General features: G+C 40.4%; 1 protein-coding gene across 2 annotated transcripts; it reads left to right on the forward strand.

The window, feature by feature from the left end:
* Nucleotides 1-143: 143 nt before the first annotated feature.
* Nucleotides 144-24,433, forward strand: ANXA7 (annexin A7). Of its 2 annotated transcripts, XM_060112107.1 has the most exons (14): nucleotides 144-246; nucleotides 3,504-3,558; nucleotides 6,018-6,222; nucleotides 6,829-6,930; nucleotides 7,541-7,605; nucleotides 8,036-8,101; nucleotides 12,996-13,098; nucleotides 13,318-13,412; nucleotides 16,232-16,345; nucleotides 16,584-16,754; nucleotides 19,680-19,850; nucleotides 19,930-20,005; nucleotides 21,079-21,191; nucleotides 24,095-24,433. In XM_060112107.1, the coding sequence occupies exons 2-14, from the start codon at nucleotides 3,505-3,507 to the stop codon at nucleotides 24,215-24,217; spliced, it is 1,458 nt and encodes a 485-aa protein (XP_059968090.1). In that variant the 5' UTR covers nucleotides 144-246; nucleotide 3,504; the 3' UTR covers nucleotides 24,218-24,433. The 2 variants fall into 2 exon arrangements, with proteins under 2 accessions (XP_059968090.1, XP_059968099.1); XM_060112116.1 differs by lacking the exon at nucleotides 8,036-8,101.
* The last annotated feature ends 3,331 nt before the right edge of the window (nucleotides 24,434-27,764 follow it).

Here is a 27,764-nt window from a genome sequence, read left to right on the forward strand (position 1 = left end):
CTGTGATAAAACTGGCTGGTGCACCCGAAGAGAGCGTCTTCCCGCAGGTGGAGCGGCGAGGCGGGGCGGAAAGGAAAGCCCGAGCAGCGGCACCGACAGCCGCCTGGACTGGCCCTGTTGGCACCGCCCCCTGCGATCCTAAAGGGCTCGGGCGGCGGCCCTCGGCGCCCCGCCCTTCCCGGGCCCGCCCCCGGCTCCATCTTGGCCGAGACCAGGTTGGGTCGTGACGCTGCTCCACGGGGTCAGGTGAGGAACGGCGTACCTTACCCTTGCCACCCCTCGTCCCCCTAAGTCGCCTCGCCCCGGCCTGCTCTGAGGCCTGCCAGTCGGGAGAGGGCGGGGTCCCGCGTGTGTCCCCGAGCCGGGGGGCGCTGGAGGAGCCTGTGGGCCCCGGGAGTAGCCGGCGACTCGGTGTGCGCGTTTTGGGACCCGGGCTGGCTGGTGGGGGCGTTCGGGCGGGGGCGCATTAGGGCGGGATCGGCGAGGCGGCCGGGCAGCGGGAAGTCCTGTTCGCCGGTCGTCTGTGCCCCTTGGCTGTCCGGAGGTCCGAGGGAGCAGTGAGGCCTCCCGCGCAGGCAGGTGGACCACAGGTGGAGGGGTTGAGGCCAGAGGATGGCCCTGCTGAAGCGACCTCAAGGAGGGCTGAGTAGGAAAACCGGTGAGCAGCACCGAAAGCAAAGTCCGGCTGGTGACTAGACTTCCTGGTGACACAGCAAATTTAGGGAAACTTGGGACGTTTGTACTTGATTAGTGAACCTAGGACAGAATGCGGAAGCCTAAAACTGTACACTGGTTCAGGTTTATAATTCTTGAGAACTATTCAGGGAAGTGGCATTCCAGATTTGATTCCTAGTACCTTAGCAGCAGCAAACGTGCGCTGATTTGAGCCCAACCTGTGTGAACACTTCTACAGAAGGAGATGGCTGATGTCCACCATCAAGTGACAGAAATGAAAAGAAGTCGTCCAACTGCCTTTAAACTCTCTAATTTCTGCCAGTTGGTGGGGAGCTGATCTGATAATCTGTCCTAATTAGATAATGAGCGTAATGAGTTACCTATCAGGCAGGGAAGGAGTTTCAAGTACTAGATAGAGAGGTAGAAGAGAGAATTTCGAGCACTGCAAAGTGAAGCCTCCTTTCAGTCCTTGCTGGTGGTGACTGCCTACCCTGTCCATGCAGAGCCTAGTCGTGCCTCCAGTTCTTTATTGAAGGGCCCTTGCTGACAGATTTAAATGGTCTTTCCCAATCAAGAGGCAGGTTTTGGAAAATTGTAGTATCTGCTGTTGGCCATCTTCATACACCCTTTTTCTATTTTGTATTTGTTTCATAAATTTGCAACAGCTGCCTCCGGTGTTCCTGGGCTTCATGCCATCTCTGAGACTTGAATAGTGAGACCCACCCCTTTTAGTAGTTGACTCACTGGGTGGAGATGGTTTGGAAAATCAAGAATGCTTTTCTAGTCTTTTAAAAGTAGTTGCTGATGGAGGATGTTGAAAAGGAAATAAAAGTTCTGGTTCACTGGTATAGTCTGATTATTCCTTGGGCAAAGGTGAGTAGTTTGTTGAGTCACCAAATTCGGGTTTGTTTCAGCTTTTTACAAAAGCTTTTTAAATCTGCATTTTGAATAGATGATACATGCATAATTCCAAAAGGACACTCAGCCCTTTTTTTTTTTAGTACATTGAAAAGTCTCCTTGTTATGCCCCAGCTCTCCTCTCCAGAGGCAGCAGTGGAGTACTGTTTCCTACTTTCTTGAGTATACTTTCAGGGATATTCTCTCTATATACAAGCAAATAAATGTAATTTTTACACATTTGGTTGCAAATTATCTTTGTAGTGTTTCATCTTGCTTTTTTCCCACTTAATATGACTTAGAGATGGTTTCACATACGAGTAAAAAGAGAGCTGCTCATTTTTAATAGTTGCCTAACACTTCATTGTATGGCTATCCATAATCTGTTTTACCTGTTCCTTATTAATGGACTTTTAGATTGTTTTTAACCTTTTTTTTTTTTTGGCCATGCCACGTGGCTTGCGGAATCTTAGTTCCCTGACCAGGGATTGAACCCAGGCCATGGCAGTGAAAGCACTGAGTCCTATCCACTGAACTGCCAGGGAATTCCCAACCTTTTTCTCTTACAAATAGTGTGTAATGAATAGCTTTGTACGTATATAATTTTGCATTTGTGTAAGTATTTTTATGAGGTACATCCTGGAAATTGAATTGCATTCTAGTCCTTTATATAATTATGCTTCAAAATGTACCCAGATTCATTTTCTTAAAGTTGCTTTAAGTTTTCTCATGTACAGATAGTCTTTATCTTCATTCTGTTCAGAAACTCTTGTTGACATAATTTCTCTAGTGCCTTTAAAGGTAAGATTTAATGTAGTAGCTAAAGGCTGTAGAAATAGGACTTCGTCACTGGAACAATTCCGGAGATTTAGAAATTTAAATTGTGTCTGTAGTCTTTGGTGCTATAAAACTTGTTGTCTTTAAAATTATTATTAATTTCTCCCATAAATTATTTTCAGACTTTTTCACTTTCTTTTGACCCTGACCTCTTTTGCCCTTGGTCCATCTGACTGTTCTTGGATGGTATTGTTTCTCCTTTACTCCTTTTTTATCAACTGGGATTGGGGAAGAAGACAGCAAAAAATGATTTAGCGTCCTTTGCATCCAGGTCTTTGGATTCCAAATGACTGTTTTAAAACTGACTGGATCAGTTTTCTTATTTTCTTTCAACTTCGACTAAATATATGCCCATTCATTCTCAATTTAGCAAGTTTTTAGCTTCTATACTGTGCTTATGTCATAAGGAGCACTATAATAACTTAAATTTATTTTCTCATTTTCCTCCCCCCGCACCATCTCTGTATCAGCACCTAGGACAGTGCTTATTAAATAGTGGGCTTTCGTAAGTGTTGAACTGGATTTGTTTGGGGTCCTTTTTTAAAAAAAAATTTTATTGGAGTATAGTTGATGTACAATGTGTTAATTTCAGGTGTATGGCAAAGTGAATCAGTTATACATATACATATATTGACGCTTTTTTAGATTCTTTTCTCATACAGGCCATTACAGAGTATTGAGTAGAGTTTCCTGTGTTATAAAGTAGCTCATTAGTTATCTGTTTTATATATAGTAGCGTGTATATGTCATCCTTTGAGGTCTTGATAAAAAAGAAATACAAATCATTTATAGCTGTATTGGGGAGACGAGCCAAAACACATATTGAAAAATTTGGAAAATTAGGTGGTAGATTCAGAAATGCCAAAATATTCTGGTATCAAAATATCATTCACAGACCAGCAGCAATAGCATCACCTGGAAGCTTAGTTAGGAATACAGAATCTTGGACCCCATCTCAGAACTACTGAATCAGTCTGCCTGCTAGACTCTTTTGAAAGAAGGTGTGTTTTGATTAAACCCTATGACAAAATATATCTTCAAAGGCCTTAATCCTTATAGGAAATTACAGAAGACATTTTTTGTTGTTGTTACAGAATGTCGTACCCGGGCTATCCCCCCACAGGCTACCCAGCTTTCCCTGGATATCCTGTAAGTATTGCCACTTATGATACTAAAATAGCTCATGTCCTTGGCACAGATCTTGTATAGAACTAACCAGCCCATGACAGATCTTACAAATATGCTCGAGCAGGGGTCATAAATTCAAATGGCCAGAAGAAGTACTGAGTAGAGTACATGAGTGAAGTCAGGTGTTGTGGGGAACTACAGGGACTTGGCTCACCTGTGGAAAGGCAGCAGTTAGTCAGCTTAAGCCGGATGTGTCCATGCAGGGAGGCTGACCCAGTGTTGCTGGGTAATTCCATATCTTCAAGTAAAGCCAACAATCTGGATTTTATGTGAAATTGCCCAATTTTTAAAATTGGGAAATGAATCTTTTAAAATGTTAAATGCTGTATGATTCAATACAACATGTAGGTAAGCTAAATCGATCCTATGAGTCATTGGGGGTTTTTTTGTTTGTTTGTTTTTTTAAGTATTTATTTACTTATTTATTTTTGGCTGTGTTGGGTCTTTATTGCTGTGCGCGGGCTTTCTCTAGTTGCAGTGAGCAGGGGCTACTCTTCGTTGCGGTGCGTGGGCTTCTCATTACGGTGGCTGCTTTTGCTGCGGAGCACGGGCTCTAGGCGCTCCAGCTTCAGTAGTTGTGGCGCACGGGCTTAGTTGCTCAGCGGCATGTGGGATCTCCCTGGACTGGGGATCGACCCGTGTCCCCTGCGTTGGCAGGCAGATTCTTAACCATTGTGCCACCAGGGAAGTCCTGAGTTACTGGTTTTTAACCTTTGTGTTAGAAGATTTAAAATAACTTAAGAGGGGGCTTCCCTGGTGGCGCAGTGGTTGAGAATCTGCCAGCTAATGCAGGGGACACGGGTTCGAGTGGTGGTCTGGGAGGATCCCACATGCCACGGAGCAACTAGGCCCATGAGCCACAACTACTGAGCCTGCACGTCTGGAGCCTGTGCTCCGCAACAAGAGAGGACGCGATAGTGAGAGGCCCGCGCACCGCGATGAAGAGTGGCCCCTGCTTGCCACAACTAGAGAAAGCCCTCGCACAGAAATGAAGACCCAACACAGCAAAAATAAATAAGTTAATTAATAAACTCCTACCCCCAGCATCTTTAAAAAAAAAAAAAATAACTTAAGAGGGGCTTGACTCATAGGTAACAAATTGCAGTGGATTTGAGGTCCCTGGATTAGTACTTCTGAGACTTTTAGTATTTGGAGTGCATGTTATAAACGTGCTACCAAGTTCTGCCTTGTTGATGTCTATACTGTTCTGAGGACTAACCTCATAGCTGAGGCATAAGTAAGAATTGTGTTTCAATTTTATGCTCATAAGTATGTAGGGCTTCTTTCTAACTCTGGGAGAATAGAAAGAGGGGCCTATACAGATTAATGATAATGTGTATATTCTTATGTAAAGTGAATATATAGCTCTCCTGAATTTATCATTGAAGAGATGAGAATTATGAATATGTTCCCAGGTCCCTATGTACTAAACTGGACTCTGACCACCACTTCAGTCAATATCGGCCAATTGTTAAAACAGACAACCCTAACATCCCAATGACTTAACACAATAAAAACTTATTTCTTGCTTACTTCAGTCTCCTGGAAGTCAGTGGTGGAGGTGGCGGGGGGAGGGGTGTGGTGGGAGCTAGGAGGCTTTGTTCCATGTCGTCTTGCAGGTTCCCAGGCTCCTTCCATCCTCTGTTGCCTTGGTATATTGGCTCTACCATCCTCTAGTGCCTTGGAGTCCTCCAGTGGATCTTCTGCTTCCAGCTGGCAGATGAAGGAAAAGAGAGAGGAAGAGAGAGCTTAGAGGATTGGGCAGAAAGTTAAGGGGGCCAGGCTGGAAGTCGTGTATGTTACTTCTGTCCACATTCGTTTACCAGTATTCAGGCATATGGTCCTATTTAACTGTAATGGGGTCCTGGGAAATGTAGTCTAGTTTTGTGGCCTGGGAAAAAGTTTAGTGAACATGTAACAGTCTCTCCACACGTAGACATTGTGTGATCTGAATGAGGTCCAAAATGTCACACCCAGTGACTCAGGTCACCTTTTTTTTTTTTTTCCCTATTATGCACAGGTCCAGATGTGTTGCAAGAAAGCCATGAATTCTTCTCTTTAGGGTAGAGAGGCAAATCTTCCTATTATTTCCAGGTGCTAGGAAAATGAAGGAACTAATGAGCTTTGCTAGTTGTTCCTGAAGGCTTGAGGTTTGGAAAGAGCCTGGTTCTTACTCCCAAATAGAGAAACAGACCCTTCTTGCCTAACACAGGTAGATTTATATATAACTGAATTCTGACAAACAAGTGTCCTGAAAAACTAGTATATTGATAAACTAGTGTGAGATACCAGGACTTCTAATGGGCTTTTTAATATGTAAAAGAATAAGCTAGACCTTAACAGTTATCTTTGTTTGTTTCCTTAGCTAGGTTCTATTTCTCGATGATCACATTCATTTGAAAATTTTTCTGGTTTTTCAGCCTGCGGGTCAGGAGTCATCTTTTCCTCCTCCTGGTCAATATTCTTATCCTAGTGGCTTTCCTCCAATGGGAGGAGGTGCCTACCCACCAACACCAAGTAGTGGCTACCCAGGAGCTGGAGGCTACCCAGGAGCTGGAGGCTACCCTGCCCCTGGAGGCTATCCCAGTGCCCCACAGCCCGGGGGAGCCCCATCCTATCCTGGAGGTGAGTCCTGGTTTGTGGAATTAGTATAGCACTGTTTTTCTTCTCTCTTTAATCCTCTTGGTTCCTTCTTGTTTTGTACGAGGTCAGAGTTGCTCTTAGCCTACTTTCTACCTTAGACAGTAAGGACCTAGCTGGCAAGATAGAAGGATAAAGGTTCTCAGGAGGCATGAAAGCTGGGAGCAGTCTCCAAAATTCTGTTGTGAAAGGAATTAGAATAAATCTCATGGTAATAAAGGACCAATATATAATGGTTTGGTTGATAGTTTGTAATCTTAAGAACTGATTAAGATATTTCTTTTGGCATGATTGTGACCTTAGGATGGCTTTGTCCACAGTATGTAAAAAACCAAACCAACCAACCAACCAAACAAACAAAAAACTTAGCACTTTTGTATTATAAGTTATTAAAGCAGATGAATGAAGTAACATTTTTTTAAATTTATTTTTTAATGGGGAAGGATTTGTTGAGAAATTGAATTTAGACCAAAAGGGACTACTGCTATAGCATTAATAGTATATTTTCTTCTACTGTTTCTAAAGTTTTCACTTCAGTCATGAGAACTGTCACTGTAGTTTGTTTCTTTTTTTCTCTTGTTCTTCCTCCAGGCCAAGGGTTTGGAGCCCCACCAAGTGGAGCAGGCTTTTCTGGCTATCCACAGCCACCCTCACAGTCTTACGGTGGGGGCCCATCCCAGGTCCCACTACCTGGTAGGTACTAACTGTCCGGAGAAAAACAGTAGCTTGATATTTTGAATCTTGCAGTTGCTGTTGAAGGAACTTAGTAGTTTATGTTTGGGATCGTCTTTAGTAAACGTTTATACCAAATACTTCTTAGGTAGTATATGGTTTCATGAAATGTATTAATTTGATGAAAAAGTTTAATCAACAAGGTGATAATAAGGACCTATTTTTTCAATTAAAAAAAATTATCTGTCCTGAAGCCAAAAAGCAAAACCTTCAGGAACTTCTCTGCTCATTAGTACAGCACAAAGGAAACAACCCCCAGAACTATGTCCTGTCATCCTTTCCAGATGGAATCAGAATTTAATCTGGTTCAAGTGTTTTGTTCTTTTTTTAGAGTATTGCTTATAAAGAATTATGTTAAATTATTTTAAAGAAATTAGGACATGGAATATTTTAAAAGGTCCTTGTGACCAAAGTTGGTTTTTGATTCAGTAAATTATAAAACTTAAAAATTATCCTAGTGAATAAATAGTGTGACTATTCTTATATGTTTCCGTATTCATAATAAATCAGTGCTGTTTTGAAAAATTAAATCAGTTAAGACCTGATTGCTGTATTTTTTCTTAATATGTAGGTGGTTTTCCTGGGGGACAGATGCCTTCTCAGTACCCTGGAGGACAATCTCCTTACCCTAGTCAGGTATTTTTTTTTTTTCCTACCTTTTAAATTTAGTCTGGGTAGCTGGATAATGCTAAAGAAGGGCACTACTCCTTTGCTGACATTAGAGGTTTCCATGAAGCAGAGGAGATGGTCTAAAACAGTTCACTTAAGACTTTAATCTTTGCTTCTGTTAGACTCCATGCTCTTTGGTCCACCTGCTTTTAAGTACTGTCCTGATGACTTTGATAAGACAAGCATAGGTCCCTTCTCACAGGTGATGACACCCATACTCTTTTTCATAGTGATTCACTTGGACTCTTGGCGTTGGTTTTAGTTCTTTTCCCTCCTCCCTTGCTGGCAGTATAACTATGAACTCAGGTGACTGGGTGATTGATATTTCTGGCAGTGTTTTATGAAGTATGGTTTTGTTTTCCTTTTTTACCTTTATAACTTTCCACTCTTCTTTCAGATCAATACAGAATCCTTACCTTCCTATCCTGTTTTCTCTCCTGTTTCTTTGGATTATAGCAGTGAAGTGAGTAAGGTTTTTTAATGTTCACTAATCACTAGATCTCCTATATATGCCTTCATTTGTTTCTAATTTCTCCTGTATTTGTCTCTCACCACTTCCTTGAGGGCTCATTGTATCTGTTGCTTTTTTTTTTTTTTTTTGCGGTACGCGGGCCTCTCACTGTTGTGGCCTCTCCCGTTGCGGAGCACAGGCTCCGGACGCGCAGGCTCCGGACGCGCAGGCTCAGCAGCCATGGCTCACGGGCCCAGCCGCTCCGCAGCATGTGGGATCCTCCCTGACCGGGGCACGAACCCATGTCCCCTTCATCGGCAGGCGGACTCCCAACCACTGCGCCACCAGGGAAGCCCCTGTATCTGTTTTTATCTTTATGTCCCTGTAGTGCTTGGCAGGGCTTTAAATACAGTAGTCAATTAATGTCTGTTAAATTGATTTTTCAGGAGTCTCAGAGCGTCTCCCATATATCAAATCTTTGCCCTATCTCAATATAGCTCCTTATTTTAATATTAAGTTTTATTCTTTAATTGACTTGTTAATTCTTTTATATCCTATGCAAGTTACTAGGAACATAAGCAGTTTTATGTTTACCTTATCTTGATTTTCTCATTTCATGCTGTCTATTCATAAAGATCTAGCATTTTAAAGCTTTTTTTAGGCTGGGATTGGTAAGGGGTTACAGAATTGGAAGAAAAACAACTTAGCCATTTTCTGGCTTCCTTTCCAGATTTGAGGAATTTTTGAACTCCAGAGAGATCAAGAAACTTGTCCAGGGCCACACAGCTAGTGAAAGTCAAAGCTGAGACTAGATCCTAGCTCTTCTGCCTCTCAGACCAGTGATCTCTGTTATACAGTGCTACTTTGCTGATAACAGTAAATGATATTCCTCCAAAGCCCATAGTAAATTGCTTTCAATCCTTTTTTAAAAAAATTGTTGATTATTAATCATATTATAAATCTGTAGTTATTCTAATCATTTGTTATGAGAATTTTTATTTTAGTTTAGTTTAAGCATGCATTTGCTTTTAAAGACATCATTTTATGACTGAATATAAAAGATTTTTAAACATAAAAACACTGAAAATAAAACACACATACACATGCAGCTTATCTTGCATAACAATTACCACCCTAAATTGAAACCAGGAAGTTACAGAGCGGTACATTTTGGGAGATGGAAAGTGGAATAGATGGAAGTGAAATAGACTACCTTGTGAGGGGTGAGCTCCCTGTCACTGAAAATCCCCTGATAGAAGTTGTGTGTGTGTGTGTGTGTGTGTGTGTGTGTGTGTGTGTGTGTGTGTGTGTGTAGGAAGATGTAAAGAAAGTTTTTGTCTTGGGGCCAGGTGACCTCTCCTCACTGATCCAATTCTAATTCTATGGCAGTTTTTCAGCAGGAAGGTTGGAATGAAATGGAAGTCAAAGGGTGGCACTTTTGGTGGCAGATAGTATGGGCTTTGCTGTGCTGAGAAATCCTCTGTAGTTAGAGTTTTGACCTCAAGAATATGGACCCTGATTTCTTTGAGTTCAGTATAATGCCTGCAGAATGATAGTATTCTTGATGAAGATTCACTTCAAACTTAGACGTTCAACAAAGAATAAAACAAAACCATTTTTCCCTCTAGATGAAAAATGGAATAAGTCTTTTGGTGGTTGCTGTTTGTTTTTAGAAACAAGAGGATGACAGAAAATGATAGTCGTCAAACAGTGCATGATGAGGGTTAGTTTCTCTTACTGTCTATTTCAGTGTATTATAAACAGACGCTTCTGCCCTGCTTAGGATTTTAGTGACAGTGGTTACATCAAAGAAAACTTTCATCAGTGCTTGATACATTAAGCCTCATGTAAAGGCGATATGTTGAAAAAATTTTTTTGCTTGAATATTTGCTACAAGTAGAATAATTTTAGTTTTTCCTTAAAACCAATATACAAATATTTCTTGTTAGTTCTCTGCTTACATTCCTGGCTTAGAAACTACTGAAGGATGATTGTTAGAGCTTATTGGTAGAAGAAAATGTTGGCGTGAGAGTAGAGATGAGTGGGAGGAATTACCGACCATAAAAATGTTTGTCGAAGGGTCTGGTCTCCTTCTCCCCAATCACTTTGCCCCTACAAAGGGGCATATTGGTTGGCATATTGCTGTTGCTGTATTCAATGGGTATAACTTGAAATACCATTTTAGTTGCCTAGAAAGCAACTGAACCATTTTATGTTTTGAAATGATGTTGATTGCATCTTTAAATGATATTTTAGAGATACTTGGTTAAATAAAATATATTATTAAAATTAAATTTTAAAAAATGTGATGCGGGGACTTTCCTGGTGGCACAGTGGTTAAGAATCCACCTGCCAATGCAGGGAACACAGGTTTGAGCCCTGGTCCGGGAGGATCCCACATGCCACAGAGCAACCAAGCCTGTGTGCCACAACTACTGAGCCTGCGCTCTAGAGCCCGTGAGCCACTACTACTGAGCCCGTGTGCCACAACTACTGAAGCCCACGCACCTACAGCCCATGCTCCATTAACAATAGAAGTCACTGCAGTGAGAAGCCCGTGCACCGCAATGAAGAGTAGCCCCCACTCGCCACAACTAGAGAAAGCCCGTGTGCAGCAACGAAGACCCAACACGGCCAAAAATAAATAAATTAAAAAAAAATGTGAAGGGATATCATCTTGCTGTATCCCATCTCTCTTAAACCCTGATTCGAATATTTTAAGAAAACTAATGAATTGTTTCATAGCTTTGTATTTAAAATTTTTTAAACTGAATTTTGTAATAATTTCAGACTTACAAAAAAGTTGTAAAAATTGTATACAGAACTCCTGTATACATACCATTTACTCAGATTCTTACATAAACACAGTACAGGAAATAACAGTTTTATAATACTATTACCCAACCTTTAGACTTCATCAGTTGTCCCAGTAATGTCCTCTGGTTCAGGATCAAATCCAGGATGAAACATTGCATTTGTTGTCATGTCTCTTAAGTTTCCTTTAATATGAAATAATTCTTCAGTCTTTGTTGTTAATCACCTTGATACATTGGAAGAATACTACCAGTTATTTTGTAAAATATTCCTTAATTTGTGTTTGTCTGATAAGTCCCCCTGATTAAATCTAGGTTATGCCATTTTGGCAGGAATACCACAGAAATGATATCGTGTCCCTAGTGAATCATTTCAGGAGGCGCTAGTTGTTGATTTACCCCATTCCTGGTGATAATTGGTTTTGGTCATTTGCTTCAGATGATGTCTGCTAGGTTTTCTGCTGTAATGTTACAAAGTATGCAAATATCTTGGTTCTCATTATACTTTTACCCACTGATTTTAGTATCCATTGGTGATTCTTGCCTGAAACACTTAGTACTGTGGTCTTTGTCATATGGTGATTTTTATTTTTATTTTTATTTATTTTTTTTTTTTTGCGGTATGCGGTCCTCTCACTGTTGTGGCCTCCCCCGTTGCGGAGCACAGGCTCCGGACGCGCAGGCTCCGGACGCGCAGGCTCAGCGGCCATGGCTCACGGGCCCAGCCGCTCCGCGGCATATGGGATCCTCCCAGACCGGGGCACGAACCCGTATCCCCTGCATCGGCAGGCGGACTCTCAACCACTTGCGCCACCAGGGAGGCCCATGTCATATGGTGATTTTTAAATTTGTTTATAGATTTGTATTTAAAAACATATAGTCCTTGTTTTGCTTTCTGGTTTATTTCCTTATAAAATCGATGAAGAATATTGTAATTCCCAGAGTCTGTAGTCATCAGTTTCATTTTCTTTTTTTTTTTTTTTTTTTTTGCGGTATGCGGGCCTCTCACTGTCGTGGCCTCCCCCGTTGCGGAGCACAGGCCCAGCCGCTCCGCGGCATATGGGATCCTCCCAGACCGGGGCACGAACCCGTATCCCCTGCATCGGCAGGCGGACTCTCAACCACTTGCGCCACCAGGGAGGCCCTCATTTTCATGCTTTTCTTAGTATAAAATGTTTTATTTTATGTCTAATAATCAGGGCCTATACAGGAAATGAAGAGCTATTACCAAAAGTATATTGCTTGTTTGAAATCTCATTGGGCAACTCTGGCTCTAGCTCACTAAAGTCATTATTATATTCTTTAAATAAAACACTGCCACTCATCTCACACTACCCAGGGATCAATCTCTTTTTTGCCCTCCTATTCTACCAAGAAGGAAACCAAGGCATAGAAAGATTGTGACTATCTTCACAAGCTTGACTATCTTGTTTCCTGAAAGTTTGGTGTCTGGCTATCTTTTGGTGGGAGAAGGATAGTCTCTGTCTGTTACAGAATGAGCCATGAAAATAAATATCCTTATCCTAAAACCTAAGTATTGGCTTCCTTGCCTAAGAGTGATGATCAGAGAAGTCTTTTTTTTTACCCCAGTATTTATTTATTTATTTATTTTGTCGCACCAGGTCTTAGTTGCAGAAGGCGGGCTCCTTAGTTTCAGCTCACTGGCTTCTTAGTTGTAGCACATGGGCTCCTTTGTTGCGGTAGGTGGGCTCCTTAGTTGTGGCATGCGAACTCTTAGTTGCGGCATGCATGTAGGATCTAGTTCCCTGATGAGGGATCGAACCCGGGCCCCCTGCATTGGGAGTGTGGAGTCTATCCACTTCGCCACCAGGGAAGTCCCATAATCGGAGAAGTCTTAAGTTGTCTTACTGTAAGCAGAGAAGCCTGAGTTGGATTTTTTTTTAAGTTAGTATTTCTTTTATTAAAGACGTTGAACATTTTTTCATATTATTTTTCTTCCAGTTTTATTGAGACCCAATTGAAATATAACACTGTATTAGTTTTAGGTATACAACATGTTGATTTGGTATATGTATGTATTGTGAAATGATTACCACAATAACTGATTTGGATTTTATGCCTCTTGTTCTCAGCCTGCTTCGATGACTCAGGGAACTCAAGGAACAGTCCAACCTGCTGCCAACTTCGATGCCATGAGAGATGCAGAAATTCTTCGTAAAGCAATGAAGGGTTTTGGTGAGGAAAACATATTTTTGTCTTATTTACAATCAAATTTAAGTGATTGAATGTAGAGTAAAAATAAGCTTTATATCATAAACCAAGTTTATATGTGAGCCTGTGTGCACATCCCTCAATTTAATCTGGCACCAGACACCTTGTAAGCATCTAAAAGATGTCATCAAGGAGCACCCCACACAGACCTCATCCTTACTTAGACATGTATGGTTCTTTCAGGTACAGACGAGCAGGCAATTGTAGACGTTGTGGCCAATCGTTCCAATGATCAAAGGCAAAAAATTAAAGCAGCTTTTAAGACCATGTATGGCAAGGTATGTTTTGTTTTCTTTTCAGGAGTGAGCATGAACAGTGGCCTTATGCCCTGCATTCTGTCAGGTTGGATACTATCTTTTTATTTGTACTGGTGAGTACAAAGTAGAGACAACTAGATTTCAGAGACCCCAGGAGAGGTGTATTCAATATTTCTTTCTTTCTTTCTTTTTTCTTAAATAAATTTATTTATTTATCTGTGGCTGCGCTGGGTCTTCATTGCGGCACATGGGCTTCTCATTGTGGTGGCTTCTCGTGTTACAGAGCATGGGCTCTAGGTGTGCGGGCTTTAGTAGTTGTGGCTCGCAGGCTCTAGAGCGCAGGCTTGGTAGTTGTGGTGCACAGGCTTGGTTGCTCTGTGGCATGTGGGATCCTCCCGGACCAGGGCTCAAACCTGTGTCCCCTGCATTGGCAGGAGGATTCTTAACCACTGCGCCACCAGGGAAGTCCCATCAATATTTATTTCTCTTAGAAGGCTTTCCAATTCTAGAGTCGTCCTTGATCTCACAGTAATACCTATTTACTATGTCTGGTAGGTGACACATGTTCAGTAAAAAGTAGATTATGACCACAATCCTGATCAGTAGCTTGGTTCTCAATCTTCTCCTTACAGTTGGATTCAAGGACTTCTTATGTAGCCCTTGCTTATTTTTGGTCCCTGGCATCATCTTTCACTCCTCTCCCTCCCTCTAAACATATCTTGTATTATGACTTTATAGAACTTCTTGCCATTCCCTGCACACATACTTCTGTGTTTGGTATATATTGTTCTCTTGTCCTGGAACACCTTTTCCTTTTTTCCCACATGGCAAACAAATTCTCCAGGATTTGTCTTGATTAAGCTACTTTGTGAAGTTTCTCTCATTGCTCTGGGCATAATTTGGCTGCTTCTTCCACTGTGGTCCCATAGCACTTTGTAAAACCTCTGCTGTAACTAATCTCACTGCCCACTCCCCAAAACTGTGAGCTCCCATCAGGCAAACCATGTCATATTCATCTTTGTATTTATAGTACCAAGTACAGGAACACTAACAGATAGCCACTTCAGTATTTGTTGAGTGGATGATCAGTGACTAAATCCAGCAAGATTCTGTGGCTGAAAGGTGTCATCGTTTCTTAAATATAAAGGGCAAGACTGGGTAGCATTGGTTTGCCATTTAGATAGGAATCCTAAAAAATTTCTGATATCCTCTGAATCCAGTTTACTTTTCTCAGAATGGAAGTAGAGTTCCACTGGCAGGTCCCACCTCATCTTTTCTACCCTCCCTGCCCAAAATCCACTTCCTTAGTCTTAAGGCTGATTAAATGACACAAACTCTAGTTTCTCTTAGGGTTCAACATCAGACTCACTTTTCTCACAAAAGTATTTTCCATATTATGAATTTCTTTAGTTCACATGTAGTCTGTGCTTTGTTGTCCTGAATTTTCTCATACAGCACTTTTGAATTAAAACTAAATTCCCAGCCTATTTTCCTTACCCACAGCCACCTTTTCTCTTGACTTCTTATTAATAAAAATACTATTCCTCTAGCCTGCCGTGGAGTCTTCTTTGATTCCACACTCTTCTTTGTCAATTAATCAGTGAATATTGTTTCAGTGCCTACTGTATGCCAGGCACTGCTTTGTCCTAGCAACTGTTTACTGACTATGTCTTGTTGATCTAATCTGTAAAAGAGCTCTTTAAAAATGTGTCTTCTGTCTCCTTTTTTTCTTTCCACCACTCAAGTCCAAGCCTTTATTACTTCTTACCTAAATATTCCAGTAGCCTAAAGTTCATTTATAGCCTCTGTCGTCATAGTCCGTACTGCCTGTTGATACTGCCTGTTGTTGCTATATCAATGCCATTTTCTTATGTAAAAGTTTCCAGCAACTCCTCCCAGCATGCAGAATCAAATCCACACTCTTTAGCTTGGTATTCAAGGTAATAATCCAAGCATATAGTTACAAGTTTGTTTTACTAATCTCTGAAAACATTACCCTCTAACAAAATTGGTTGTCTTGTTCCATTGAACAAGCTTTGCTCATTCTTGCCTCTATACTATTGATTCTCAATCTTAGCTGAGTATCATAATCTCTTTTCAAACTTAAAAACACACGCAGAATCTCTGGGTATTCATTCTTGACATAAGTGTTGTTTGTGTTTTTTTGTTTGTTTTGTTTTGTTTTTAGAAAAATTCTGCAGATGATTTTAATGCATATAGCCAAGGCTGGGAACCACTTTTCTGTTCCTTGTTTGTGTTCCTCCTCCTTGCCTGAAATACCTTTCTTCTTTCTCTGTGCCTGCTAATTTTTACATACTCTTCGAGATCTGGACTAAAAGTTTTCTCTGAGCTCTCTAGCCCACTTTAACTTTTCCTATTTCAGCTTATTTCTGTGCTACTTACTCATCTGGTGCTGGAGTACAGGCTGCTTTATATTAACTTTTTAAAAATGTTTATCTTATCTTTTCAAATAAGAACGCAATGATGACAATTTCTACTTCCTCATAGAGTAAGAACAGTTTCTTATACTAAGTAAATATCTGTTTATCATTTTGTTAATTTGAATTATTCTTTGTTTCCTATACTTCTTATTTTATACCTAGTGTAGTGGTAGAACTATAATAAATTTATTATTAAGTGTTTATTGATAGAATGAGTAAAATATATCTGCTTGAGTGTAATAAACTTAAATATTTATTCCTTAGTATATAATATTCAGAACAGCAATTGAGGCTTTCATATAGCAATTCAATTCCATTTTTTCATATTTTCCTTAAAAAATTTAAGCAAAACAAAATTTGGAGAGCACATATACTTAGTTTGTATTTGTAATTTAACAGGATTTAATCAAAGATCTTAAGTCAGAGTTAAGTGGAAATATGGAAGAACTGATCCTTGCCCTGTTCATGCCACCTACATATTATGATGCCTGGAGTTTACAGAATGCAATGAAGGTACTATATGGCATTTCTTTTGAGTATTTTATCCTATTTCAAATGTAAAGCCCCATAAATTATGGCAGTTCTGAATTTATAGTGACAGCTAAATCAGTACATTATTTTATATCATCTGAATATATAGAGCTTTTCTGGTCTGGAGGCCAAAGAAATATTTGATGGAACAGTAAGATTTAACTACTTTGAGAAATTTTGTGTTTTGTTGTATAATTCTCCCTTTCTTCATTTCACATAGGGAGCAGGAACTCAGGAACATGTATTGATTGAAATTTTATGCACAAGAACAAATCAGGAAATCAGAGAAATTGTCAGATGTTATCAATCAGAATTTGGACGAGACCTTGAAAAGGACATTAGGTCAGATACATCAGGGCATTTTGAACGTTTACTTGTATCCATGTGCCAGGTGAGTATAGCATGAAAGTTTGGGTGTTGGTGGAGGGAACATTTTTTACTGCCTTTTGCCAGTGGCCATTCTTTATTCCTTTTAATATTTAGCCCCCTTGGAATCTTGACATCTTTAAGAGGGACAACGCAGAATCCACTGTACAGGTTTCTTTGTAGTCACTACTGAAATTTATTTCTGCAAATCTGGCCTTTGTAAGGAATCAGAAATTAACCTCTTTAAGGTTGTATGAAATCAGAAATCAACCTGAGGCTCTGTGTCTTAGAATGGCGATGAATCTGTACTTTTGAGCTTAGCATTGTCCTGCCAGTTAAGTCAGACCATCAACTGAAGGTATGTAGGTCCGCCATGCAAGTGCTACAAGAGTGAGGACTGTGAGGAGAGCCAGAAATGCAGAAAATGTTTCAGCGTTCACAGTAATATTGTGCTTAGTACCCTCCTTGTTCTGATTCCCCACATGTGCTGGAAAAGGGGCAGAAAATTCTCCAAATAGGGTATTTGGAATGATACTACAAATACCCTGATTATCTCATTCTAAGTGTATATTTGAAAGAGATGATGCAAAAGACTAGCACACTGATTCAGTATCAGGAGTTGTTGGCTATCCTGCTAGTGCACAAGGTTGGACAGTCTTGAAGATTCTAAAAGTAGAGGAGAGGCTCTTCACAGCAAAGGGAGGTAGTTGCAGAAAAGACAGTGTGCCGAAGTGCGTGGGTATGGAAATGAGAAAAGAAAGCAAATGGATGGGAGGACACTGAATTTACCCACCACAGAGTAACAGAGCAGGGGAGTAGGTTAGCATGAAAAGAAAATCAGGACCAGAGAGTTAATGCTAAAAAATGGTTATTAAAACTTTAATGAGGTGCTGAATATTTCTTTATGCAGGGTTCAAGGCCCAGCCATCTTTCAAAGTAAAAGACCCTATTCCAGGGAGTGGCTTCCTAGGAAAATGGGACTGTATTGTGTGCTTGAATCCAAAGGCAGTCATCTGGGGAGTTGTTCCTGAGCTCCTTTGCCTGTGCTGTATTCAGTAGCCCATTTAGAATATGCTTCTACACATTCCTTGTGCCCAGTGCTCTTCAGGAGACAGTTTCTCACCTTCAAGGAACACCTCTCCATTTTGTTGCTCAGACAGGCACTGAGACTCTAGAGGGCAGCCTTTCCTTTGTTTGGGTTTGTGTTTCTATTGATATTTTTGAGAGAAACCAACTACCCATCTTAGCTTTACTCTTGTTCAGGCCCAGAGCTTCCTCCCTCTCTCTCTTCTTCCCAGTGAAGAGTTTGGATAAATTGCTACAGGCTAGCAGTACTTGAATTATTTATAACTTCTTCTAAAAGGCTCACATGTCATTTTCATGTATACATTCATAATAAATACTTGTATATTAAGATTACACTTGGATGAATGAAAGGACGTTCATGAAACCTCCATATTATATACTTCCTCCTTTGACTTAAATTCCTTGAGGGGAGGGGCCTTGTCTTTCTTGTGTCCCCACCACTTAGCACATCCTGTTGTTTCTGTTCCTCTGGAGAACCCTGACTAATACAGCCTGGTACAAAGCAAGTGCTCCATACCTTATAGTTACATGGATGAATACAAAGTGGAACTCAATATAATGCATATTGATCTTAAATCCCAGCTAAGCAGACTCATAATTTCTTCATTTGAATGGTAGTTTATATCTCCTATTAGAGGAGGTCCTCAGCGTGGTCCAGTAGTCACTTCATCATGGGAAATCTAAAGTTACTTCAGACCCTGGAGTCCAGGGATATCCAACCTCCAGGAAACCTCAGTGCTTATCTCTCCGAACTGAACAGGGGACGGTGCTTATTGGCTCAGAACATGAATCGATAGAACTAGACCCTATCACAAGAGAAGTGAAAAATGAAATTCCTTTGGTGGCAGAAGGTTTTCTCCTGGAGTATGGAAGTGGCTACATTGTTAGTGTTCAGGACTTTCTGGATCACGAGTCTGTGTGTTTGGCCACAGCCTCTGGAGGTGTCATACTTTGCAGTCTCAACACACACCATTCTGTTTCTCCTGGCTCAATTACCACTCTTCAAGCCACCTCCTCAGAGAAGCATTCTTGGACTCTCCTCTGGGCCATTTGTAATTCCCTGCTCTGAGCCCGCACTTAATTCCCAGAGACCTCAGTTATAGCCCTAATCCCACTGTGGAGGCATCTTTTATCTCCTTAAAAATGGGAGGAATGGAGTGGCCATAGTCACTTCCAGTCCTTGTGGTTTCTATCATGCCTAGTCTCTTAATACCTGTTAATAAATGTTTATTGAATAAAAACAAAAACAAAACCCAAAACCCCAAAACTTCTAAACCAAGGATCAAACCCTGAAGAGTAACTTTTTAAAGAACACCTTCCTCTTGGTGTACCAAGAGAAAGCTTTTTAAAGTGAATGTTAATAAAATTTTCCACACTTTCAAAAATAAAACGTGTGTGTGATTTTTTTATGGAAACCTTTTCTGATTTAATTTAGTTCTCAAAGCCCTGAAAACCTCTCATTTTAATATAAGCTCATTAAACCATGGTCATATAAAATCCAAAGTTGGCAGTGTAATAAAGTACTAGTTACTCTAGTATAGTTTCTTTGGAAATGAAAGATAAGCGTGACAAACTTTATGCATTAATTTTTAGTAAATTGTCCCTTTAAATCCAGAAGTGACTAGATTGCAAAAAACTTTTTTTTTTCTTTTACAATTTTCTTTTACTTTTTTGTCACGTGGCATGCAGGATCTTTGTTCCCTGAGCAGGGATTGCACCTGCGTCCCTGTCATGGGGACCTGTCCCCTGCAGTGGAAGCGTGGAGTCTTGACCACTGGACCACCAGGAAGTCCCAGAAAAACTTTTTTTTTTTTTAATAGAACTTGTATCACCTTCTTCTAATTCCTGCCCTCCTCTTTTGCAGGGAAATCGCGATGAGAACCAGAATGTTAACCACCAGCTGGCTCAGGAAGATGCTCAGCGTCTCTATCAGGCTGGTGAGGGGAAATTAGGGACAGATGAATCTTGCTTTAACATGATTCTTGCCACAAGAAGCTTTCCTCAGCTGAAAGCTACCATGGAGGCCTATTCCAGGGTATGAGCTTTTCTTTTGAAGATATGGCTTCTATTTTAAGGTGTGAAAATATTTTAACCACTATACTTTTTGTTTACAGATGGCTAATCGAGATTTGTTAAGCAGTGTCGGCCGTGAGTTTTCTGGAAATGTTGAAAGTGGTTTGAAGACCATCTGTAAGATACTTTAGTGTTTTGCTTTGTTTTGTTTGTAAATGAGTGAGGCTTTGAATAGTTGTTCCCATTAAGTGGTGATTATTAATATAGCCTCCCTGGAATCTACTTAGGCAGAGGCCAAGCTAATCCTATGCAATTCTGTATGAATGGTTGGTGGTGTGATCAAATAGGATTGGTTTGAAATTATTTGGTCTTTATTCTCTGTGCCCTTCTTGAGGACTATACAAAAATATATGATAGATTGTAGCATTTCCATTAAGGTGAATAGGAAAGCCCTAAGGAGCTACAGAGTGCCACCACACAAAGCGTCATTTGGAGCCCCCCCAAAACACCTTTCAAGTACTTAGCCCAATGAGACCCTTTTCCATTTGGAAATTAAAAACCCAGTTTTTGGTGTCCTGACGTTCAGGTGTTTAATGAAATGGAAATTTTCATTCTCATGGAGAATATAAGACTAAAGAGAATATTAGTAACACATTGATATTAGCAATTGAATATCTTACAAATACTACTATAGTAATTGTAGCTAACATAATGATGTATAGTTAGTACATCTCTACCATCTGCAGGAAGAGACTTTGCTAATTTAATTTTCCTAAGAGAAAACGTGTCAGATTTCTTATTATCATTCTCAAATCTTTGCTCAAATCTGTGTTTTCTTTTTTATATTGGATATCTTACATCCTTCTCTCAGTCAAATGGTATATTTGACATCTAGAATTCAGATTTTAGTCATTATTCCTTTTAAGTAAGATATTACCAGGGCACAGTTGCTACAGATTTTCTCACTTTAAGGGGGAAAATGTTAAGAAGCTAAGTGACTGCATCTATGGAGAGAAAATGGGATTTATTGGCCAGAGGGAACCTTGTAGAATTGAAGGTAGCCTGTCTGATGCTGCTGGAAAGAAAGATGGAGGCTGAGAAAAATCAAGGGGAGAATATCTTCAACTCACCTCAGATTTCTGAGATGATTTCATAGAAAATGATCAAAAGCAGCTAGAAGTGATAGATGAACCTGGTGTGTGCACACCTTTGTCAAGTCATTTCACGTCTGAAGCGTCTCTCAATTGCAGTGCAGTGTGCCCTGAACCGCCCTGCCTTCTTTGCTGAGAGGCTGTACTATTCTATGAAAGGTGCCGGCACAGATGACTCCACCCTGGTCAGGATTGTGGTCACTCGAAGTGAGGTGAGGCTTTCTCTGTTTGTCTGATCTTACTTGATTTTGAATGTTGATCCTTTTTTCTTAGCAATATTAAAAACATTTTTTTCTTCTAGTTTTATTGAGATATAATTGACACTGTCTAAGTTTATAATCGGCACTGTATAAGTTTAAGGTATACAGCATAGTGATTTGACTTATATACATCATGAGGATTTTCACAGTAAGTCTAGTGAACATCCATCATCTCATATAGATACAAGATTAAAGGAAGATGTTTTCCCTTGTGAAGAGAACTTTTAGGATGTACTCTCTTAACAACTTTCATATATAACGTAAAGCAGTGTTAATTTTATTTATCTCGTTGTACATTACATACCTAGTACTTATCTTATAACTGGAAGTTTGTACCTTTTGACTGTCTTTCTCCAATCTTTCCTCTCCAACCCCTCACCTCCAGTAACCACAAATCCGATCTCTTTTTGTATGAGTTTGTTCATTTTTGAAGTGTAATTGGCCTACAACACTATTTCTGTTACACAACATAGTGATTCGATATTTCTATACATTTCAAAAGGATCCCCATGATAAGTCTAGTTATGACATGTCACCTTACAAAGATATTATGTAGTTATTGACTATATTCCCCACACTGTACATTTCATACCTGTGACTTACTTATTTTGCAACTGAAGTTTGTACCTCTTACTCTCCCTCACCAATTTCTTTCCTTCACCCAACCCCCTCCCTTCTGGCAATTACCTGTTTGTTCATTGTGTCTATAACTGTTTTGTTATGTTCATTCATTTGTTTTTTTAGATTCCACATATAAGTAAAATTGTACAGTATTTGTCTTTCTCTGTCTGACTTAGAATGTTAATTTCTTAGAAGTTCCTTAGTTGGTTGTCAGTCCCTCAGGACTGACATTAAGAAAGGGCTCTCTTTCTCACTGCTGGTAGAGGTTGTATAAAGCACAGTGTCCACTTTCCTCATGCTGTGAGAGAGGCTTGCTTAAGTGAAACAGACCGCCAGGGAACTCCAGATGTTTATTTTTTGGTTTTCATTTTGCTTATGTAAAAAACTGTATGAGGGAGTTCCCAAGTGGTCTAGTGGTTAGGATTTGGCGCTTTTTCACTGCCATGGCCTGGGTTCAGTCTCTGGTTGGGGAACTGAGGTCCTGAAAGCCACGAGGCGCGGGGGGGAAGAAAAAAAACTGTATGAAAGACCTATGCAGATTAATCCCATTGGACATAAAAATTCTTAAAATTTAGCATACACTTAATTATGAAATAACTGTAAAAAATTTCATCTTTATCTTTTTACCTAAATATAGCCTCAGATGTATTCCTTTCTTTGACTTTGTTTATTTAGTGGACTTCTTTTTAATCAAAAGAAAACATATGCTATGGAATTATATGAAAGAAGGTAAATCATTTTTTAAAAGAGATCCGTAATACAGTATTTGGAAAAACCTTGTGTATTTGTTTTTAGACTTAAATTTTCTAAGCAGGATCCCTTTTTCTTTAATTATAATAAAATATATGTAACACAAGATTCCCATTTCAATCATTTTTAAGTGTACAGTTCAGTGACATTAAGTACATTCACATTGTTGTGCAACCATCACCACCAGAACTTTTTCACCTTACAAAACTGAAAACTCATTAAACAATAATTCACCATTCTCCTTGCTCCCCAACTGCTGGCAGCGACCATTCTGCTTTCTGTCCTATGTATTTGACCACTCTAGATACTTCATATAAGTGGAATCATACAGTATTTGTCCTTTTTAACATCTTCAAGGTTCATCCACATTGTAGCATGTGTCAGGATTTCCTTCTTTTCTAAGGCGGAATAATGTTCCATCATATGCATACACCACTTTTTGTTTATTCATTCATCCGTCAGTGGACACTTGGGTTGCTTCCACCTTTTGGCTGTTATGATTAATGCTGCTGTGAACGTGGGTGTACAAATATTTGAGTCTCTGCTTTCACTTTTGTGTATACCCAGAAGTGGAATGGCTGTATCATATGGTAATTCTGTTTTTATTTTATTTTTTTGAGGAATTACCATACCATTTTCCCATGGTGGCACCATTTTACATTCCTACCAGCAATGTACAAGGGTTCCAACTTCTCCACATCCTTGCCAACACTTGTTATTTTCTGTGTTTTTGATAATAGCCATCCTATCAAATGGTTTTTTTTTTTTTTTTTTTTTTTTTTTTTTCAGTACACGGGCCTCTCACTGCTGTGGCCTCTCCCGTTGCGGAGCACAGGCTCCGGACGCGCAGGCTCAGCGGCCATGGCTCACGGGCCCAGCCGCTCCGCGGCATGTGGGATCTTTCCAGACCGGGGCACGAACCCGTGTCCCCTGCATCGGCAGGCGGACTCTCAACCACTGCGCCACCAGGGAAGCCCCTATCAAATGGTTTTTTTTTTTTTTTTTTCTTTTTGCGGTGTGCGGGCCTCTCACTGTCGTGGCTTCTCCCGTTGCGGAGCACAGGCTCCGGATGCGCAGGCCCAGCGGCCATGGCTCACGGGCCCAGCCGCTCCGCGGCATATGGGATCCTTCCAGATCGGGGCACGAACCCGTATCCCCTGCATCGGCAGGCGGACTCTCAACCACTGCGCCACCAGGGAGGCCCCATATCAAATGGTTTTTAAATGACTAATATATTTGGAATAGTAGATGAAACTAGTATCACCCTTATCCAATATCTTTATAGAACAGTGAATCAGACATTCATTGGGTGATGCTAGTACTGGTATGAATGCTAGCTATAAAATGCCAGTCATTTGGTGTTTTTTCCCCTCTGCTTTGGTTATAATTAGGATCTTTTCACTATTAAAGAATAATTCTAATAAATATCAGTTTTCTTTAACAGCTGTTTTTCTAATATCAAAAATATCATTTCTTGCATGCAGATTGATCTTGTACAAATAAAACAGATGTTCAGTCAGATGTATCAGAAGACCCTGGGCACAAGGATTGCAAGTGACACGAGTGGAGATTACCGAAGGCTTCTTCTGGCCATTGTGGGCCAGTAGGAGAGATTTTTTTTAAATGAGTGAAGCTATTCAGAGCTTATCCTTCAAAGTAGTGACTGACCTGCATGCAGCAACATCAACCCTCACCTAACCAAAAGAGCTTTTTACTAAAGACTGTGTCAGGGTATTGTGCTTGGTTTGCACATGTGGTTATTGCCTTAATTCCAATGTTATTTTTTCCTCTATATACGATCAAGTAAAGCCATATCACAATGATGAAGTAATAATGCAATGTTTGTAAAGCATAATTCTCACTGCTCTTATTCTAAATAGGATACCAAATTGAATAAAATCACAAAAGTCTGTAATTCTGTGTAACAATATTGAATAAAAAATTCAATATTGAATAAATCTGAATAAATATTGAATTAAAAAAACCCTTGCCTTCCACTGGACAGTTATAGTTGGTAATATGTCAAAACTGTATTACTTTTTAAAAAAATTCAGCTCTTTTGACCTAGAAGAGCAATTTGCATCTTACTTTACATAAATTGGTATTCTATATTCATAAACACTGAACTTCCCACATAGAAAATAGTTTAGTATTGCCTGTAATAACTTTTTAAAAAGGGATTATGTGTTTATGTGCATAAAATATATAGCCTACTTTTACGTCTACTGAGACTGCCTAGAGATCTATATTGGCCCTTGATTTTTAAAAAAAAATTATGAAAGACTTTAATTTTAGTTGCAATTTAATCATGATTCAAGACAGTGAAGCTTGACACATAAGAGGTGCTGAATTAATGAATAAACGAGGCTTAAATCATCTTCCTGGGAGATTGAATACTAGCTCTTTGGAGAAGTAGTTCAGGGAGTCAGTGATTTCAAACCTGGCTTTATTCCCAGTACTGAGCAATTACTTATCGAGTATGTTGAGCATTACAGTAGGTAGTTAGGGAAAGTATCAATACAAAGGAAGGAGGTTTGTAATCTAGTGGGGGTTCTAAACAAAAATTAGGATACAAGGAAATTGTAAATGTTAGATTATAAGTTCTGCTGAGGGTAATAACCCTATTTGTTCTTTGTGTTGAGCTCCCCAGCACAAAGCAGATATTTAATACAGATCTGGTGAATGATTGTACTAAAAATTGAGGGGGAGAATAGTAATTATCAATTATATTTTGATAAACATTTGTGTAAGTACCAAGGGACAAACATACAAGGTGGTATAAGACACAACCTTACTCTTAGAGAGATAGACCTATGTACAACTGTAGCGCAGGGCAAAAGCAAGATACATAGGTAGAAGGATCATTGGCTAAGATAGATTTTTTTTTTTTTTTTTTTTTTGTGGTATGCAGGCCTCTCACTTTTGTGGCCTCTCCCGTTGCGGAGCACAGGCTCCGGACTTGCAGGCTCAGCGGCCATGGCTCACGGGCCCAGCCGCTCCGTGGCATGTGGGATCCTCCCGGACCGGGGCACGAACCCGTGTCCCCTGCATTGGCAGGCAGACTCTCAACCACTGCGCCACCAGGGAAGCCCTAAAATAGATTTTTGATATAGGTTTTGGAAAAGTAAGTAACAGTGGTGGGATTTTGTAAAGGTGAGAAAGAGGGGTGTAAGGTACTAAGGAAAGAAAAGATATGAGCTATATATTTTTAAACTTTTAAAAAACTGAGGGCTTCCCTGGTGGTGCAGTGGTTAAGAGTCCGCCTGCCAATTCAGGAGACGCGGGTTCGAGCCCTGGTCTGGGAGGATCCCGCGTGCCGTGGAGCAGCTCGGCCTGTGCGCCACAGCTGCTGAGCCTGTGCTCTAGAGCCCTCGAGCCAGAGCTGCTGAGCCCATGTGCCACAACTGCTGAAGCCTATGCGCCTAGAGCCCGTGCTCCGCAGCAGGAGAGGCCACCTTAATGGGAGGCCTGCGCACCGCAGTGAGGAGTAGTCCCTGCTCTCTGCAAATAGAAAGCCCGCACACAGCAGCGAAGACCCAGCACAGACATAAATAAATAAATATTTTTCAAAATTGAGATATAATTCATATATCATACCATTCATCCATTTAAAGTGTACAATTCGGGCTTCCCTGGTGGCACAGTGGTTGAGAGTCCGCCTGCCGATGCAGGGGACGCGGGTTCGTTCCCCAGTGCGGGAGGATCCTACATGCTGCGGAGCGGCTAGGCCCGTGAGCCATGGCCGCTGAGCCTGCGCGTCCGGAGCCTGTGCTCCTCAACGGGAGAGGCCACAACAGTTAGAGGCCCGCGTACCGAAAAAAAAAAAAAAAAAGTGTACAATTCAGTCGTTTTTAGGATATTCATGCATTTGTGCAACAATCACCACAATCAAATTTTGAACATTTTCATCACCCAAAAAGAAAACTTATACTCACTGGCAGTCATTCCCCCTTTCCCCTCCTCCTGCCCAACTCCTGGCAATCACTAATCTACTTTCTGTCTCTCTGGATTTCCCTACTGGGGCTTTTCATATGAATGGAATCATACAATGCATTGTTGCCCTTTGTGTCTGGCTTCTTTGAATTAGCATACTGTTTTTAAGATTCACCTGTGTTGTAGCATGAATCAATACTTAATTCTGATTTGTGGCTGGATAATCCATTGTTGGATATACATTTTGCTTGTCCATTTATCAATTGATGGACATTTGGGTTGTTTTTACCTATTGACCATTATGAATAATACTGCTATGAACATTCATGTACAAGTTTTTCTGTGGACACATGTTTTCAATTCTCTTGGCTTTAGTACTATGAGTGGAATTGCTGGTACATACAGTATCTTTATGTTTAACTTTTTTTTTTTTTTTGCTGCCCATTAGAACATTTATTTCTCAGAGAGAAAATAAGTTTAAGACAGTCATATTACAGTAAGTAAAACTAACTTTTGTATTCTTTACAAGCATAGGTTTTTCTCTGTATTACCTGTCTTATACCATCTGTTTAAAACAATTCTAGAAAGCAAATAAAGTTACTTTCTACAATAAATAGAGCATCGTGTGCTTCACAGCAGACGTGACTGAGACATAAGCCCCGTGCCACAGCAGGACCTGAACCGTTTCCCATTCTAAAAGAGCAGTTTTAAAAATGAGACTCAGAGAGAGACTGAAAGATTCAAAGAGACTGAAAAAAAAAAAAAAAAGAGACTAAGAAAGAGAAAGTGTTGGGGGGAAGAAAGAGACAGAGAGAGAGAGTATGTTTAACCTTTTGACGATCTGCCAGACTATTTTCCAAAGCAGCTGTATGTACCATTTTACGATCCTACCAGCAATGAATGAGGCTTCCAATTGCTCCTCATTCTTATCAACACTATCATTGTCTATTTGAATATAGCCATCCAGGTGGATATGAAGTGGCATCTCACTGCGGTTTTTTTTGTTTTGTTTGTTTGTTTGTTTGCGGTATGTGGGCCTCTCACTGTTGTGGCCTCTCCCATTGCGGGGCACAGGCTCCGGATGTGCAGGCTCAACGGCCATGGCTCAGGGGCCCAGCCATTCCGCGGCATGTGGGATCTTCCCAGACCGGGGCACGAACCCGTGTCCCCTGCATCGGCAGGCGGACTCTCAACCACTGCGCCACCAGGGAGGCCCCCCTC

The sequence above is a fragment of the Mesoplodon densirostris genome, chromosome 1 (assembly GCF_025265405.1).
Source record: "Mesoplodon densirostris isolate mMesDen1 chromosome 1, mMesDen1 primary haplotype, whole genome shotgun sequence".
Lineage (NCBI taxonomy): Eukaryota > Metazoa > Chordata > Mammalia > Artiodactyla > Ziphiidae > Mesoplodon > Mesoplodon densirostris.

Bases quoted from the DNA above. Each gene is read 5' to 3' on its own strand.
- ANXA7 (XM_060112107.1), top strand. From the start codon at position 3,505: ATGTCGTACCCGGGCTATCCCCCCACAGGCTACCCAGCTTTCCCTGGA. The intron at 7,606-8,035 runs GTATTTTTTTTT...CTCTTCTTTCAG, and splicing joins AATCTCCTTACCCTAGTCAG to ATCAATACAGAATCCTTACC. The intron at 8,102-12,995 runs GTGAGTAAGGTT...TCTTGTTCTCAG, and splicing joins CTTTGGATTATAGCAGTGAA to CCTGCTTCGATGACTCAGGG.